This window comes from Ambystoma mexicanum, chromosome 12, assembly GCF_040938575.1.
Source record: "Ambystoma mexicanum isolate Mex_15411 chromosome 12, UKY_AmexF1_1, whole genome shotgun sequence".
NCBI lineage: Eukaryota > Metazoa > Chordata > Amphibia > Caudata > Ambystomatidae > Ambystoma > Ambystoma mexicanum.
This window is the reverse complement of record NC_090936.1, coordinates 276,778,325-276,795,008: the sequence shown is the minus strand read 5'-3', so window position 1 is coordinate 276,795,008 and position 16,684 is coordinate 276,778,325. Positions and strand designations below refer to the sequence as shown.

The 16,684-nt window shown below is 41.5% G+C and overlaps 1 protein-coding gene across 1 annotated transcript in view; it reads right to left on the bottom strand.

Annotated features, from left to right (window-relative positions):
- Window positions 1-10,015: 10,015 nt before the first annotated feature.
- The window catches only part of LOC138513506 (solute carrier organic anion transporter family member 1C1-like), a 503,198-nt gene continuing 496,529 nt past the window's right edge, over window positions 10,016-16,684 (bottom strand). Inside the window, exon 15 of the mRNA XM_069628421.1 lies at window positions 10,016-10,380. Within this exon, the coding sequence (XP_069484522.1) occupies window positions 10,167-10,380 (214 nt within the window). The 3' untranslated portion in view covers window positions 10,016-10,166. The remainder of the gene's footprint in view (window positions 10,381-16,684) is intronic.

The following is a 16,684-nucleotide window of genomic DNA, read 5'->3' as shown; positions in this document are numbered from 1 at the left end:
GCAACTCTGAGGAAATTCAACCAGCTCTGAGATGTGTGTCCAGGTGGCTTACTTGGGAGTTGATTAGTCCCACCAACTCAAGGGAAGAAGTCGTCCTTGCAGGGGCTTCTCTGTCGATGCAACTTGGCGATTCGGACCTGCAGCAGGGCTTCACCGGGCAAACCAACGGTCCAGGAGTTGCAGCAGCCGTCCTCTTCAAGCTCTTCTTCGGTTCCTTCGTCCAGTGGTCGACTCTGCCTTCCAAGCCAAAGGACTCACCTTTTATTCAGTTCTCTCCCATTCATTCCAGCCTAGCTGTCACTCACCCAGCAGGCTGTCCTGCCAATCACCACAGAGTGCATTTGGGTCTCCCAGGACACTAAGCACAGGGAATTTTGGGCACCTCCCTCCCTTCCTGCATACCCCAGACACTCAGCGCCAGAGGCAGGTTTCTCTCAGAAACCCTGCCAAAGGCAGAATGAAAAAAGAGAGCAAACCTGGATTGGCAGTGCAGAGAAACTCTCTAGAAGGACCCTCCAACAAAGACCTGGCGAAAAAAAGAAGACCGGACACCATTTTCACAAAGATGGCTAACCGCCATTTTGAAAAAGATTTCTTTACCAGAGCTGTAGATGGTAGTGGTAAAAGCAAACCTAGGTAGTTCAAAACGAAACCACTGCCACCAGTCAGTCCTTTGAGGAAAGGGCAACATAAAAATGTTTACATAAGCATTTAGACACAGGGGACACTAGGTAACCCCCATAACACTCTATGGAAGATGTGTGTTGGGTCTAGAAGGTTACAATGCTTAGTAAAGTCAATGTCACTTTACTGCTCTGGGAAACAGTAGTTGATCCCAGAGAAGGTATTTAAACCTTGGGAAATCTGGAAGACTTCCCTGTGGCACTGCACTGAAGGTGCTTTGTGACACAATGGTAAAAGATGATGCCCATGGAGCTGGTCAGACTCTATAACCAAAAGAAACACAGTGTAGAAAATCACATCAAAATGCATGAGAGAGTGGGAAAAAAGGGCCTCACTCTCTCAGGTTAAAAAAAAATCAAGTCCTCAAAATCCAGCAAAGTTGCTGGGGGTCTCTAAGGCGAGGGAAATCAGCACATTTTTGAGACTTCTCCCTAACAATGGTTGACCGTGTCAAAGGCAGAAGAGAGATCAAGTAAGATGAGGACAGAGGGGGTGTTGGAATCGAGGTTGGAGAGCAGGTCTTCATGGATGTTCAGGAGAGCAGATTCCGTGCTTCTGGCAGCTCTGAAGCCAGACTGATGGTCATGGAGACTACCAACAGATTCAGTGTGAAAATTGAGGTGTGAGATGGGCAGTTTTTCCAGGAGTTTGCCCAGGAAAGGAGTGATCGAGATTGGCCGATTGTTGGCCGGGCAGGACGGGTCGGCCGAGGGTTTCTTTAGAAGGGCGTGTACAAGGGAGTGCTTCAGGGGGAAGGGAAGACTCCAGTGGTGAAGGAGTCGTTGCAGAAGTCAGCCAGAGCAGGGGCCAAGATGTCAATGTGGTCCTTGATGGTTTTGGAGGAACAGGGGTGAACCTTTTTTGACCAGACTTTCATAGATCGGACTTGTCAAGAAACCTTGTCTGGGGAAAGGCAGAGAAGGAGGGAGGGGAGGTGGTCGAAGAGGGGCCATAGGAGGAGCAGGTAGTAGAGGGAGGAGGGGGAGGGGAAGAGAGGGAGGACAGGATGTCCTGAGTTTTAGAGATGAAATAAGAAGCCAGGGCCATTCAGAGGGCCTGGGAGGGGACAGGAGGGGTAGAAACTGCAACAGGATTGGCCAGCTCCTTGCAGATTTTAAGGAGTTTGGCTGAGTTGTTAGATGCCGCAGAGACACAGTCTTGGATGTGGGCTCTCTTCCTGGTGCGGGCAGAGAGCTGGTATTGCCTTTGGAGCAGGCGGCATGCCAGTTTGTCAGAGGATGTACCGGAAGCAGGCCATTTCCTCTCAGCCACCCTGCACTTGCATTTAAAGGTGGCAAGGTCTGAGACGTACCAGGAGTTGCACTTGGCTTTGGGCTTCAAGCGGATTCCATTGACAGGGGCAAGTACATCGAGGATATCAGATATAGCAGAGGGGAGTATGGAGAGGGGTGTGCCAGGGTGTGAGTCAGCCAAAGGGTGAGCGGGGGGGAAATTGGCAGCCAAAGTGATGAATAACCAAATTACCCTGTTGGAGGGATACGTTCTTGCCCAATCAAGGCAAACTAACGATGACAGACTGCTTACACTTGGCACAAAAACCAACTGCAGCGTCTTCCATTACTAAGTGCAACACGATGATAATAGTTTTGATGACAGAACTGGAAAGGTTGACCAAAACAAACACATAACTATGGATTACGTGACCTCTCCCTCACATCCACTGACTCATAGAACAAAAGCAACTCAGAAGGGTAAAATGAACTGACCTAAAACAGTGTGGGTAAAAATATACAAACATAAAAAAACGGGAACAAAACAAAAAATTCAGGCTCCAGAAAATTCCTAAAGAGGTTAAAAAAAATCCCTAGTGGAAATGTTGCTTTATAGAATATGGTACCTGGAATTATTGAAACAAAACCAACAATCTGTGGTTGCATATCACTCAGATCTAACTTGGGTTACATTTTTGTTTTAATTGAAATCCAAGCCATTTCCAACTGCTAACTACTTCCAGGGCCAATGTGTTGAGATGCCATTTCAAGGTGCCAGAAGAAATAAGCATTTTTGTTTTGCGTGGGTTGACTTCTAAGTCCAGGTCTTTGTTAAACAGTGTGAAGGAGTTAAAAAACAATATATTATTCCCTCAATGGTTTTGACATGCTGCTTAGTTATGAAGCCAGGGAATGGTTTAGGTACAGATATACATTTCAGTAAATCTGAAATTGTAATGAAATAATGTTTTTTAATTGTGAAATCGTCAAGAATGAGTGCATATTGTAATTACCTTTGCGATATTGCTTTCTTCCATATTTTCAAGTTCGGTACAAATGACTAACACCAAATATGGTAAATGATCGAATATCGGGCCCTTATAGTTAATGGTAAGGTTCCACATATGCTTTTGATGCATTTGCTGTTCAGCCTGAAGGCTTAGGTCAAGTTGATCATCGCTGGAACAGTATTGGTAGAGTCTAAGAAGACAACTAGAGTATCATCTGTAAACAATGTCTTGTACACACATTTTCGAGTAGTAGTTTTCACAATTCATGATTGAAGAATGTTCAATATCAGCAGATCCTAAAAAGGGGGCACGCACAAAGTGGAAAGCAGACTCCAACTGTTGCAAATCCTGAAGAAAAGGTGTTCACCAACACAATTCTGGATTTACGCTCCAAGAACAGAGCCTTGTAGTTTCTCACAAATGTAGGCGGTAGCAGCATGGACTTCAGTATGCCAAACAGGCCGTCCCAGATTAACATGCTGACTGCATTCTCAGCGTCCGTTGAGATGAAGACCCTTAGTCACCCCAACAGCAATCATAGTAGTGACCAAGTTTGCATGCCCAGGGGTCTAGCCTCCCTCCATAAACCCATTTCGTACTTCAGACACCAAACTATTACTGATGCCAGCTTAGTCGCTATAAATGTAAAGAAAATGTTGCTGTCCACATTAAGTATGGTTATCAGTCATGAAAAGGGCCGGGAGGATTGCTCATGGGCAACGTATTTAGTGCATTATAAAAGATACATTTTCTCAGTTTAGGATTTTTATCCATGTTTTGCCGAAAACTATTACCGTAAAGTACTATGAGGATGTCAGCATTGTTCCTTGCATCATAAAAAATGACTGAGCCTCCAAAATTCTTGGTCACAAGAAATCCCAAAATCTGCTGTAAACCTCTTTGTCAATCCAATTTTTTCCGAGAAGCTTTCTCCTCTCCTACAACATGCACAGCTTTTTAAAATTCATTCCTGACAATGATTTCTTTTTTGGCAAACGGAGAGATGAGTGGGCACCACAAAATTCAAAAATTACTCTAAATATTAAAGTCAATGTAAAAAAGGAGAAGAGTTAAATGTTCAGAATAGTAGTTCTGAAGGAGCTGGCTGTGATAAGTCTGGAGACACCCTGACTCAAAAAATCCAACAAAAGCTTAAGACCAAGTAGCAATACTAGGTCACACAGCCGCTCTCTTTTGGGCCCAATCTGGGTACGTAGTTATTCAATGTTCAAAGCAATATAAACAGGTGTCAAAAATGTATAATGCTTAATCAAAAAAATAGATGAGTCTGTTTCATGGTTGAGTACCCAAAACGATTATTTATCCAAAAGAAATTCAAAACAAAAATTGTCACTAATGAATTCTTAGTGAGGTAGCAATTGCCACAATCCATACATAATTCAGACTGAAATATGCCAATGCATTTTCGAAATCATTTCCTTCTTCAGGGCAAGTCTAGTAATCAGAGTGGATATGTACAAACACATTAACATCATAATAAGCATATTTGTTGTAAAAAATAAAAGAAAATGTAACATACCGATCAGCAGTGTTTTTAATAGTTGGTGGATAGAAAAGACAAAATAAGAATATCCTATAAGTGATATGAAATGTAAATCATTAGCAACATAAGGCAATGAAGTTTAGTTTTACCTTATTGGTGTGGCAAATGATGTGGAACAAAGCATGTGTGCCCACAGAGAGATGGGCCAACAGCAATGTTGTAGATAGCACTGTGTGTGGCTTCACTGCAGTAACTCGGACTGCCGTGTTAAGCCGTTGCCGAGACAACGGTACTTTTGTAGCACACGTGGCAAATCGAATCTAGTAGTCAAGAAAAGAGGATGAAATCAGATGTATCATAATTTACTGGCATACGAGTGTGTGTAATGAGATAGGAGCGGTGTGTTGAGCATGAATCAAATACCTTAAAGAACACGGAGCGTGCGAATCCGCCTGTGTGTGGCTTCACTGCAGTAACTCAGACTGCCGCGTTAAGCCGTTGCTGAGACAACCGTTCTTTTGCAGCACACGTGACCGCTTCGCATCAGCGAGTGGTCCCGAATTAAGTTATGTAGCAGGTGCTAGCCTGCGGAAATGAAGACATTAAATATTTAAGAGGTGTGCCCTATCTATGCCCACAATTGTGATAGCAAAAAATCATAAAAATGGAAGAAATACTCCATGGTTGAAGCGCAAGTAAAGGCAGCAGAAAAGGATATTCCTAAACTCTATGAGAACACAAGTATGTGACCAACTGGATCAATAAACGCATATCATATGAACAAGTAAACAAATACAAACATAAACATAAACAACAAGCAAGTACTGAAGATGATCAAGATCCAGCCTCGTCGCGGAAGGTGACACCCGTGGGTGGCACCTTGGGTCCCAGACGTCGTTCGGGAAATGCGGCACCTGTTTTCGCCTACCAAAGAAGTAGGAAGCTCAGGGATGAACTGGTACATACAAGACCACCGTTGAAGAAATTGATCACAAGCGTACCGGTACATTTCCCTGTTTACACTTCATCAATTGCAACTCAGTTATCAAAGGGAATGTTATTTTTCATCCATGAACAGGTAAGAAGATTTCTCCTCAAGACATTCGGTACATGTGACGGTATGAACATCATATATGGCATCAAATGCCCATGTGGGAAATACTACGTGGGCCAGTCAACCAGAGCGGCGAAGACACGGTGGAACGAACACCGGTCTTCTATCCGCAACTCCAACCCTAATTCAGCTGTGGCCTGCCATTGGGCCTCGAACAATCATAACCTCTCACAAATCAAGTTTTTGAACCTAGAAGTTCTGACCAAGAACAATCCCCATGAGGATTTGGGCCTGCTTCTTAATCGCAGGGAGACATTTTGGATCGACAAACTTTGCAGTCTGGTTCCGAATGGTTTGAATGAAGAAATTAACTATCACTGTTATGTTTCAGATACATTACAGTTTGTGCCTCCTTTGTGCTTCCTATTGTGTATTTGACTACATGTTCCGAGAATTCGTACTATCTCCATAGAGCAATACAACTGTGATAGTTTAGCTTTGATCATATAAATGTGGCTGATCAGCTGTTTTGGGCCTGGGTAATGCTTCAGCTCCTCTTCCCCTTTGTCACTCCTGGAAGCTGTAGATATAGTGGGAGGGGAGAGAGATTTGAAAACAGGAATCCCGCATATAGGACCCTACTTCAAATTAAACTAGATCATACATAGTACGGATCTCTACGTGAGCACTGTCTGATCCAATTTGATCAAAATGAGAACTTCACCTATGAAGCCCTATTTCCTCTCCATGGGGCAGGCTCTCAAAAACAAGTGAAATTAAAAAAGCACAGAGGATGCACATTTTTCTAATTTTACTTGTTTGAGAAATGCTCCTAATCTGATCCTCAAGGATGACACGCTCATATTTTGCACTGCAGTCCAGCCCTCTTACATACATTAAGATTGAAAGTGCGCTTCTGACAATGTGTGCAAGGGTTTCAGCACCGATGCGGGTGCTGGGAGTGCATTTCACAGTGATGCCCTGACACAGTGACATGTAAAAAAAAAAATGAACGCATATCTAAATGCAAGTGGGACTGCAGAAGTGTTGTTCGCTTAACAATTAAACGCATGACAGGGTTAGGAAAGGCCACGTCAGGCGATGCTCTTATCTCCGGGCCTGTTCCCATCAGGTGTAGAAGGATACCTCTGTTTTCTGTGCTTTGAGAAGGGCATCAATTTTTTTTATAAGAATGAAGCTTAAAATGCACAGGAATACCCCATTATTCAATCAAATGCCTAAAGGGGGAAATGTGCTCATTTGGATGGATATTTCCATAATGCACACATTTAACGCCCTTTCTGCACCGCGCACAACTTTTTTGGCGCAAGGGAAGAGATGAGAATGTGAGAATCTAGCCACATGTTTTGCCTGTTCAACTTAAAAAAATTTGGTGGTCACTTTCAGCCACCCTTTTGAAAGTAAAGTTTACAGAAGTGCAATCGAGTAGCAAATTAGCAATGAAATTATAAAGCACTCTAGCACTAAAATTCATGCCCACTATGCAATGTGTTGCATACCTCAAATATCACTTTTGAATCGTCCTCAGTTGAACATAAACTGAGATTCATAGCAGCCGGGGGAGGGGGCAGGAGAGTGAAAACGGTAGCCTTAAACAGACAGCCACACATCGCCCTTCTCTATCTACTTTACTATCCAGGTGAGCAATTACCGGATTTTAAATCAAGATCACCACATCTTTCAAGGATTCCTTTTCTGAAATATGCAGCAGGTCCATATTACCCATCTCCTTAAATTGATTGCAATCAGATTAAGGAATACGAGTCTCCAGTAGGTATCATATGCCAAATATAGGTGTACACGTGAACTCAAATTAAAATCACCTTTTTTCATTTGTGCTAAGCCCTTACACATTTCACCTACCAATGATCAACTCACAACCTCTGTTGATCATGATAGATTAAAGAATCTTCAAAGAAACCTACACCCATTTACTATACTGCAGATTGAGGTTTCTGGCCATACAGCTTTCCCTAAACCTTTGGTATTGTAGGTAAATATACGCAAGGTAGGAGAGTGTTCAGAACAGTGTTTTTTATTATTATTTGAAAGTTCTTAATGTCAGTCATTCATAATGGCTTGGAAAAAGTTTCAAAAGTTGACCAGGTTATTAATTCTCAGAAAGCTTCTCGAGCAGTGTCCGTTTCCTTTAGTTTTTGCAGGAAACCATCTGTTTTCTAGATCGCTGGTTTGGTTCACTTTTTATGGTCGCTCTGATTTGGTTAGGGTAGTTTCTGGTGTTACGAAACAAATTCCATGAGGGGTTTCTGAGTGACTGTCTGTCCTTTTCTGAAGGTTGATTCCTATTTTGGAAGAGGTATCTCTGTGATGTGGACTCCTTGTCCCTTTTTTTTGATTTTTAGTTGAAGGTTATATTGGTGTGTAGTCCTTATTTTTGGACTCTGTTAGGGCTGTTTTTCTCAGAGAAAAAAGATCCTCTATTTGTTGACATCCTCTCTAAAAACTGCTCGAGACGTGTTTCACACTGCGTGTCTTTTCCAGTGGCTCATCAGGCGGTTGAGGGGAGTTTTTCTAAAAAGATGGAAAGGGTCTGGTTTTAACAACATAAATTAATTTACTATACCATGTCCACTGCTACTCAATTGCTGGTATTTTCTTATCAGGCTCCTGGGTATATATCCCTTCTCTATATCCCTTATGTTTGTTTTTCCAATCCTGTTTCCTTGGCACCTCTAAATTCCCAACAACACATACCCTCATACCTAGTAAGCGGCTCAATTGTAAAATAGGGTTTTGCTATGGCAAGCCAATTATCGACCTACCCATCCTGCCAGATGCAAAGGGCTTTGTGTTTCTTGTTAACCTTACCTAATGCCAGCCCCATTTAATTCACCATATATGGAATACCAAATGCAATTCTTTCAAAATTATTTTTCGAAAAAATAACCCAGAAAAGTAACAAGAGATGATTAAAGGTGAATAATGAGGAGAGGCTTTCCAATCTTGATTGGTCATGTAAACATAAAATGTTTCTTTGGTTATGGTCTTGGGCTTGCCATGCATTTTAACTAACTGTTACTCCTCCTACTTTTACAAAGTTATGGAGGCAGATTGATGGTTCCAATTGATTTTTTCAGGCAGATAGATCTGAGATATGGAAATTTGTTCCAACCTGAAACCTCGAACGACAGCCACACCCACAGCAGGTACCCTCTTCCTCACCTATCTGCCTTGCTCTACCAATGCATAATGCACCAAGCATATGCCGAGTATATCCAACAGTATCACAGCAGCATGTTAATCTGTTCATTTGTAGATTTTATATCTCCTTACAGTTCACCTTGTGCTATTCCAATGCGTTGAAGGGTCTTACGATCTAAAGTGTACATCTCTCATTGAGCATTTTGAGTTGTAGTGCTTCATTTAGAAACAAATATAATAAATATGTGAACAAAAATAAAAGATAAGGTTTATCTTATTTTTTTGAACAGAGTCTTGTATATTTGGCAATCTGTCTTCCAACATCGCCACTGATTTCGACAGTTGGATGAGTCTTGCTTCTGTTGCGAAGTAGTTACTATTTTATTAGAGACTGTATACACTGCAGAGTACCAAGGATTGACACATCACTGTGTCACCAGAAGTGGAGGCTTTTGCTGTGCCATTAAAGCACTTCCCTTTCGCTCTCCCTTTTCCCTTAGTAAAGACCATCAATGTATCCATGACCAAATCATCACTTGATCTCTTGTGACATATTTGCAAAGCTAGAAAAATAGTTATTGCACACATACATCTGGAAGATTCTAGGCATCGGGTCAGCTCTTGCATGGATGATACACTCATATGGTTGCCCTCAGTATTTCACCATACTGAAGTCTCAGCATGTGGCTCAGGTTACACTACTGTGAGGACAACAACCATGGAACACTCCAGATGTTTTGGACGATGACTTCCATAATCCCTCACCATTGTTGAGCTGGCTAGGTCAGACAAGAATTGTAGTCCACCATAACAGGAGAGTCAAAGGTTCGAAACCTATTATTACACACCCTCTACCAGGAAGTGAACAACGACCTCTGCAGTGACCTGTCCTGGAATCATCTTGCTTATTCCATGATCAATTTTCTTAAATGTGTGTTGTTTTATATATTCTTATTGGGTATCTTGAAAGCCTGACTGGATTACACTACTTAATGTGTTAATGAGCCAATCAATACTCTTTTTTCCATGGATGAATGCTTAGTCTTCACATACTTAACTTCTAAAATAACTTGAACATAGGTGGAAAGGTGTTTTTACCAACGTTCTTACCAAGCCAGGATTCATGACTAAGAAAAGAAATATTAAGACTTCAAGGCACTTTTGGATGATGGAAGACACATCTCTTGAATCTCATATATTACAGCATTTATCAGATGGACGTTTAATAACTTTGAGACCCTGGTGATTTTTACCAGGAAATTGTTATTGAACAGAAATATATATGTTGCTTTCATCACACATTCTCTACCACAATTGTTGCCATTACACAGTACAAAACAGGAAATAAAGACAATGTTATTTATTTGGTTTCAAATTTCAACTCAACACACTATGTATCAAGACAGTCCCGGGAACTAAATGTTAATCATTTTCTAAAGGAATTTAGCAAATGCGTGTTATGCAGCTTTTGTTTCTGGATTAATGGAGCGGGTGTTTATTTAAATATGGGTTTCTTTTAATTTTTCAGGAACACCAGAACATTCGCTGCTTTTTAAGGTGATATCTTCTTTCATGAAAACATCTCCCTTCTCTGTGTTCTCCGCAACCTCTGCATCTCCTTTAGGATGGTGTTTCTTCGCCATGAATATGAACACGATGCATAGAAGATAGGATGGTGCACGGAGCCCTGCAGTTAATCCCACAAAAGTATTCCTATGTGAAGAAACAGTAATTTGAATTAAAAGAAGCATTCAACAGATCTCCAAGATATGAAAATACTGGATAAAATATATATTTTAAAAAAAAAAAGGTTCATGGTGGTCAGACATACTAGTGGTTTTCAACTACAGAACTAGTTTAAAGACTATATGCTGGTTTTACAAATGAAAAATATAAATTTGAAATACACAAAAGTGACTCTCATTTGCCTTTGTGATTTGCAAGGTCAATTTTTCGACCTCTTGTCTGTCACTAAAGGTGGCGCTAAAAGTGGCCATTCCCTGTATTTTGTGACTCACAGTTGCGAGTCTGCATGCAGTTTTTAAATAGGTAACATAGAACAGTAGGGGGTAGAGTAATCCCACACTACAATGCTGAGCAGGAGAGTCAGACAACTGTTATTAAATCAGAAAATATATACATGTTATTAATTCCAAGATAATGCTAAAATCTCCATAAGTTAAAGAGTCAAATTATGGAAAACTACAATACAGCATTTATAATCAATAATAGAATTATAAAAAAGGGACTTTAGCCTAGCAAAAATCTAACACTTTTCTGAGTAGTAGTATAGAAGGTTCTTAAGACATATACAATATATGTTCTTTACTGGCGTAATCTTGTCTCAGTGCTGTTAGTATTTCAACACATATATTGTCTACGCTGTTTAGCCAAGGCATTTATCTCAACATGTTTCTGTTCTATTCCATTTGATGGTGAACATTCGTCTGGTGGCGACAAACTTAAAGGTCACTCTTTAGAAACACACACAATAATGTGGCTCTCTAAAAATCGGTATCCTGTTGGTCCTATGTTTTTTAAATAGGTACCATACACCCATGGCTGAAGCTAAATATTCGTGAAGTGGAAACCATGCATTGGTGAGCCCTTATAATGTGTGTAGAGCAGTAGCCAGCATTGTGGGTGGGAGCTACAGTCCCTGAGAGCCTTGCCTGGATCTCTGATCCCTTAATTGCTGTGCAGCACTCTGTTAGGCACCACGACCTGTGCCCCTGAAAAGGTTAGGTGTCAATGTGTGAGGTATATTCGGAATACAAAGGCAGGGACAGTGGACTGATGTCCCCTACAGGTCTTTTTTCTTGCACTCACAGCTGTCGGCAATGTGATGCATGCAAATAAGCTTAGATAATACTCTAGCCTCATACATTCACTCACGGAGCAATTTCAAACAGATTTTAATACAACACTAAAAGGGTGAGATTTGTGGCATAGAAGCTATAAAAAAAACAAAATGGATAAATATACAAAATAAAGATTATTAATTTCAAATTACACAATGACATTTGGGGATGCCTAAAGCATTTTGAAGGTGCTCAGGTTACTCTGTTTCGGACAAATCTAGGGACTGCCTGTGTCATTTAGTGGGAGAAGAGCTATGGGACTTGCCCACTGAAGTACTTTTTGCCATTTCTGGTATCCACTATGAACCAGGTGGTGAGAATCTTCTTACAAATGCATTGTATGGTCTTCGGAGTGATACAGTGCCTTCACTTTGTCTCTTGGAGATGCACATGATGGGACCATTACCATTACCAATACTTATAGTCCTGCATCTTATAGTCCTGCTTCTCCTATTCTACAATGTATTAGTTTAATGCTGTGGCATATAAACCTGGTAGAAAGCGAGCATCCCATTCATCCAATGTATAGGCTGATGGTAACCTCTTTATTCCATCTATTAGATCTCTATGGGGAGGCTGGTATCAATGTCGCTATCACACCATAAACAAAGAAAAGGACTTTGTGGTTAAAGTCAATGCATTTAGAAGATTGCCTCTACACCATAGATAAACGGCATGGGCACATCACATGGACCTCATGGGAAGGACCTAGCAAACTAGGGTAGTGGCAGGCTTCTGTTGGAGTTCTGTAGCAGAAGGGCCAGAAGAGCAGCCACTCGGGAGGACGTTCAGGAGCAGGCAAGAAATATATTTATGAAGCTGGTGTCAGTCTAGAAAAATGGATACCTCTCATGATTGACGGCAAACGTATTTTGGTGGCCGAAGGCCAACCGTCTTATGTACGAAACGATAGAAATACAAGTTTCCGAGTTTTACCAATGAACGGCCATTTTGATGTAACAAGGATCGCCATTTTGTTTTCTAACAATTGCTCATTGCTTTCTGTTCGAATTGCTTCACAGCATATTTTCTACTTACACTGCTCGACTGTTAACATTGTTGTTTGAACGTGAAAGGACAAGGCCGCAGGGCCGCGAGGCTAATAAGAGTTCGTTGAAACACAATGTAGGCAGCTCCGGGGAGGAATGCCCGGCCCCCTCCGGAATGTAATCTTGAAGCAGAGCCACAGGGCATTTAATCATTTCACAGCTGCCAGCTAGTCTCGTTTTATGGTAGAATATGTTAGAATAAAGCAGCTAAAGGCTTGAATTATGCTCTTCTTACGGCCCCCCTTTTCCGAGCTCTGTAGAGCGTGTCGGCTCCCAGGACACGAATAGCACCTCATAGATAGCAAGGTCTGGAATGTGACTCTTCCCCCGTATGTAGCTTGCTTACAAGAACAGAAGCACTGTGTTCTGTTAAACAGAGAAAAGATGTCTCCACACTTGCAAGGTTGCATATTGTTACTAGAATAGATATTTGAAGGTGTTATATTTGTCGAAAGTGTCCATCATCAAACCGAGTTCAAAGAAATCCAATAAAGGGGGGTGTTAAACATGTCACAGCTGATTGTATATATGTAACTGAGGTACGTAATTCACTCTCTTGCGTTCCTCGAGGTCTAGAGATACACGTCGCGGGGCTTGAGACTGAGTTGGCCAACTGAGACTATTTGCTTTGCAATAAACCCTAGCTTTGGGAATACAACCTTGTGTCTGGCGTATCTATCGTGTGCGGTGACGTGCCTTGTTTCCATAACGCGAGGGACCCCTTGGGGCCCCTTTCACTGGGGGCCTTGCTTTTACGATTCCTAGCAATGGCTGTTGTTCTGAGTGCACCCCCTGAAGACTAGCACATTGGTCCAAGTGCTGTGCTATCACCTGGAGCTCAAATCCCCCTAGGGGCCCTGCCGGAACTATCACTGCCAGTCCTTTTCTTGGGAAGCTCTGAAGGCTTACATAGAGTCATGGCTTCACATGGCAGTCAAGCATGGTTTGGGGACCAAGCGGGAGGGGAAATTGGGCTCCCCTCAAGTATGGAGGCCACTGTTATGCACTGTGCAGTGGCACCCTTATCTTTGAGAACTGGTCCACAGCTCATGTAATCTCTGCAATTAGCACCTCAAACGCAAGGAAACCTTGTGCATAAAGGGCATGCTTCATCTGCGTGACACAATTCATTAAAAGGCAACCACACCAGATTCTAGAATATACTAGGCTGATCTGCCACCTCTCTCTCTACTGCAAAGGTAACACAGTTGATGTATGTTGCCACGGAAGCGATGTCACAGTTACTGGCTTCTGAGCAAGGGGAAAAAAGGGAAAACACAGTTGACCCTCACCTGCACAACTCTGTGACTCTCAGTGGAGGTGCACACACAGGTGCAAATCAAATTAACTAACACGTTCTTAAGTGCATATTTGGGATGCACTGAGGATATCTTTATCTGCCTCTCTACAAGTATTGATAAACAATGTTGTGGGAAATGGTGTCAAACAGTAATCCTTTGGACAAGTCTTTAAATTCTCAATATTGGTAAATCCAAATATGCACTGTGCATTGGCCCCCTTATCTTTGAGAACTGGCCTTAAAGCAATCTTGGTAAGCAACATAAGAAAACCAGAGTCTTTATGTTCATGACCATGGTCATGTGATAAGCCCCACGGTACAATGGTAGTAACAATTTGAAGATGGAGTCCTGAGATTGCCAGAGATCTGCATTCTGTGTGAGAGCCACGGTAGAGCCGGAAAGTGGATCATGCTGTGGAGAGCTGGAGGCAATAACGCTGGCACATGTCAGTACACAGAACCAGTGAGCAGTTTTAAGGGCACAGAGAGGTGCAACTGCCATAGTTGTTGCAGAGAGAATGAACTACTGGAGGACTTTCAGAGGGGGAGGAGTAGAAGGACAACCACATTGGGCAGTCAGCAATGAAGCGAAATCCGACTGTGATGATTGTGCGCATGCGTTAAGATATGTGGAGAGTGAGTTACAGTGGAAAAGCTGATGCTGTGAGGAGTGCCCATTAGACAATGAGGAGATGCAGAGTGTGCAAGAAAACCAGGAAGCCAGGAATGTGCACTGAGGTAGAACATTAGATTGGAGAACGAAACAATGCAGATAAGTAGTACATATTTTGAATTGTTTCTAGATTTGTCAGAGAAAAAGACCTAAGAGAGAGTCAGTCAATGCATATTGGGGATTGAAGTCCAAGTTGCCAGCTATATCCAATAGGGACAGCAAAGAAAAGTATTGCTTGTTGGGAATTGAACTCTAAGTTCAGACACATCTAATAAAGGGATTAAAAGGAGAAACAAAAGCTTTTATTGTGTTACAGTCAATGTAAATGTTACAATTATGACGTTTAACAGAGTTATATAATAACAATACGAAGAAATTATTACCTAAAATCGTACTCATTACATTCTAAAAAATATACAATTGCATTACAAAAGTTATCCTTTAAAAAAGGAAAATCAAAATGTAAAATAAGAAAAATAAAAATGAAAAAGAAATAACAAAAAAAAGGGAAAAACCAATTTGCATAGTTCACATTTCAATTCATAATATTACTTTAAGAGACTGAGCTCACGTAAGAAAGTTATCACTGCCCAAGTCAGTATACTTTCATGCCCAGAGCTAAGCAGATCCCAAAAGGATTGGGTCTCTAGTCACCAGGCCTTATTCACAAACTTAGTGAACCTTTCCAATCTGAGGGTCTCTACACATGCTTTAGTGCATCGTTGGCATGTGTTATCCCCATAAATGTTCTTATGCCTTGAGTGGAGAATTTCCCTTGGAGGTACGATATTCAAGCGAAATCTGAGATAATCAGACCGACCTTTAGAATTGGGAAATCTCCCCAAGTAACCCGGTAAAAAGCCCAATGGTTTATCATATAGAGAATGGGAGGGCGACAATTTCTTAGATCTAATTTCTCTGATTGTCTCTGTCCAATCCTTTCTTCTTAATCTTGTTTTGACTTACATTGGATTGTCACACAAATCACTAGTTTCACAATCACAAGAAATCATAATACCCTTTGCATAGGCAGCAAGACCAGATAAGAACTGGTTTGCCCGCTTTCAAAAACTCTACATTAAGGACCTCATAGAGAATATTAACTTGTGGGCATGTAATATAATGAATGTGAACACAATTCTCCATTTTACATAATACCGGAGGGAGAGAAAACCAAGTTCATACCTTAGAAACACCACAGGGAGAGATTGCAGGAGAAAGAAAAACACTTCTCCATAGCAGGCCTTCCAGTCTTTCCCAATGCATTGTGACAATAGCTGGCAGTACGTCTATGCCGTAAGTCAGAATTGGGACGATTTTGCTAGCATAGAATTTTAAGAGAGGCTTTATCAAGAATTTACAGAACAAAGCACTCAGTTTTTTCATCAGACTTCCCAGGTTATTCAACCTATCTTCAAGGATGCCCTCTTTATACACTCTTGATGTAAAAGATAGAATATGAAACCCCAGATATAAGACATCCTTGCCTTTTGAGATGACTCGACCAGACAATTTACATATAAAGGAGGAATCCCTAGTGAGAGGGCATTTGAATATAAGTATTTTAAATTTGGCCGGGTTGATTTTTAGATTATTACCCCTTGCATAATCACCCAGTGCATCCAGTAATCTCTGAAGTCCTATGGGGGTATGATCCTTACCAACCACCAGACTACACGAGAGTCCCTTACACCTTGCAAAGCAGTGGCCACATCCGCTGAAAAGAGAAGTGTTTCACCCATTCTGACTCCTGTACACATTACTCTCAGTGGACACCTGTCTCTGGTCTCTCCTGTTTACAATTGCCCAGACGTTTCTCGGGTTGTGGGACCCCAGGGCTCTTAGCATTTGTTCCCCATCATTTTGAAGCCTAATGTGTCTTTGTGATTTTGACCCATGATTATAGTTTTGGCGTATCCTCCTTCTTTCTACACTTTACTCCTCCTTACTCAGATCTTTATTATTGAGCCCACAGAGTTATTTCCGTACTTTCCTCTTCTTTAGGAGCGTCACTTCACTAAAAGGAGAGTTGATGGTTAGGCCATAGTCAGATTCCTACATAGTTGGGCACCTTCCACACTGATTCTACAAATGTCACCGGATTGTCTAAGGACCTCTGCTCTTGAACCAACAT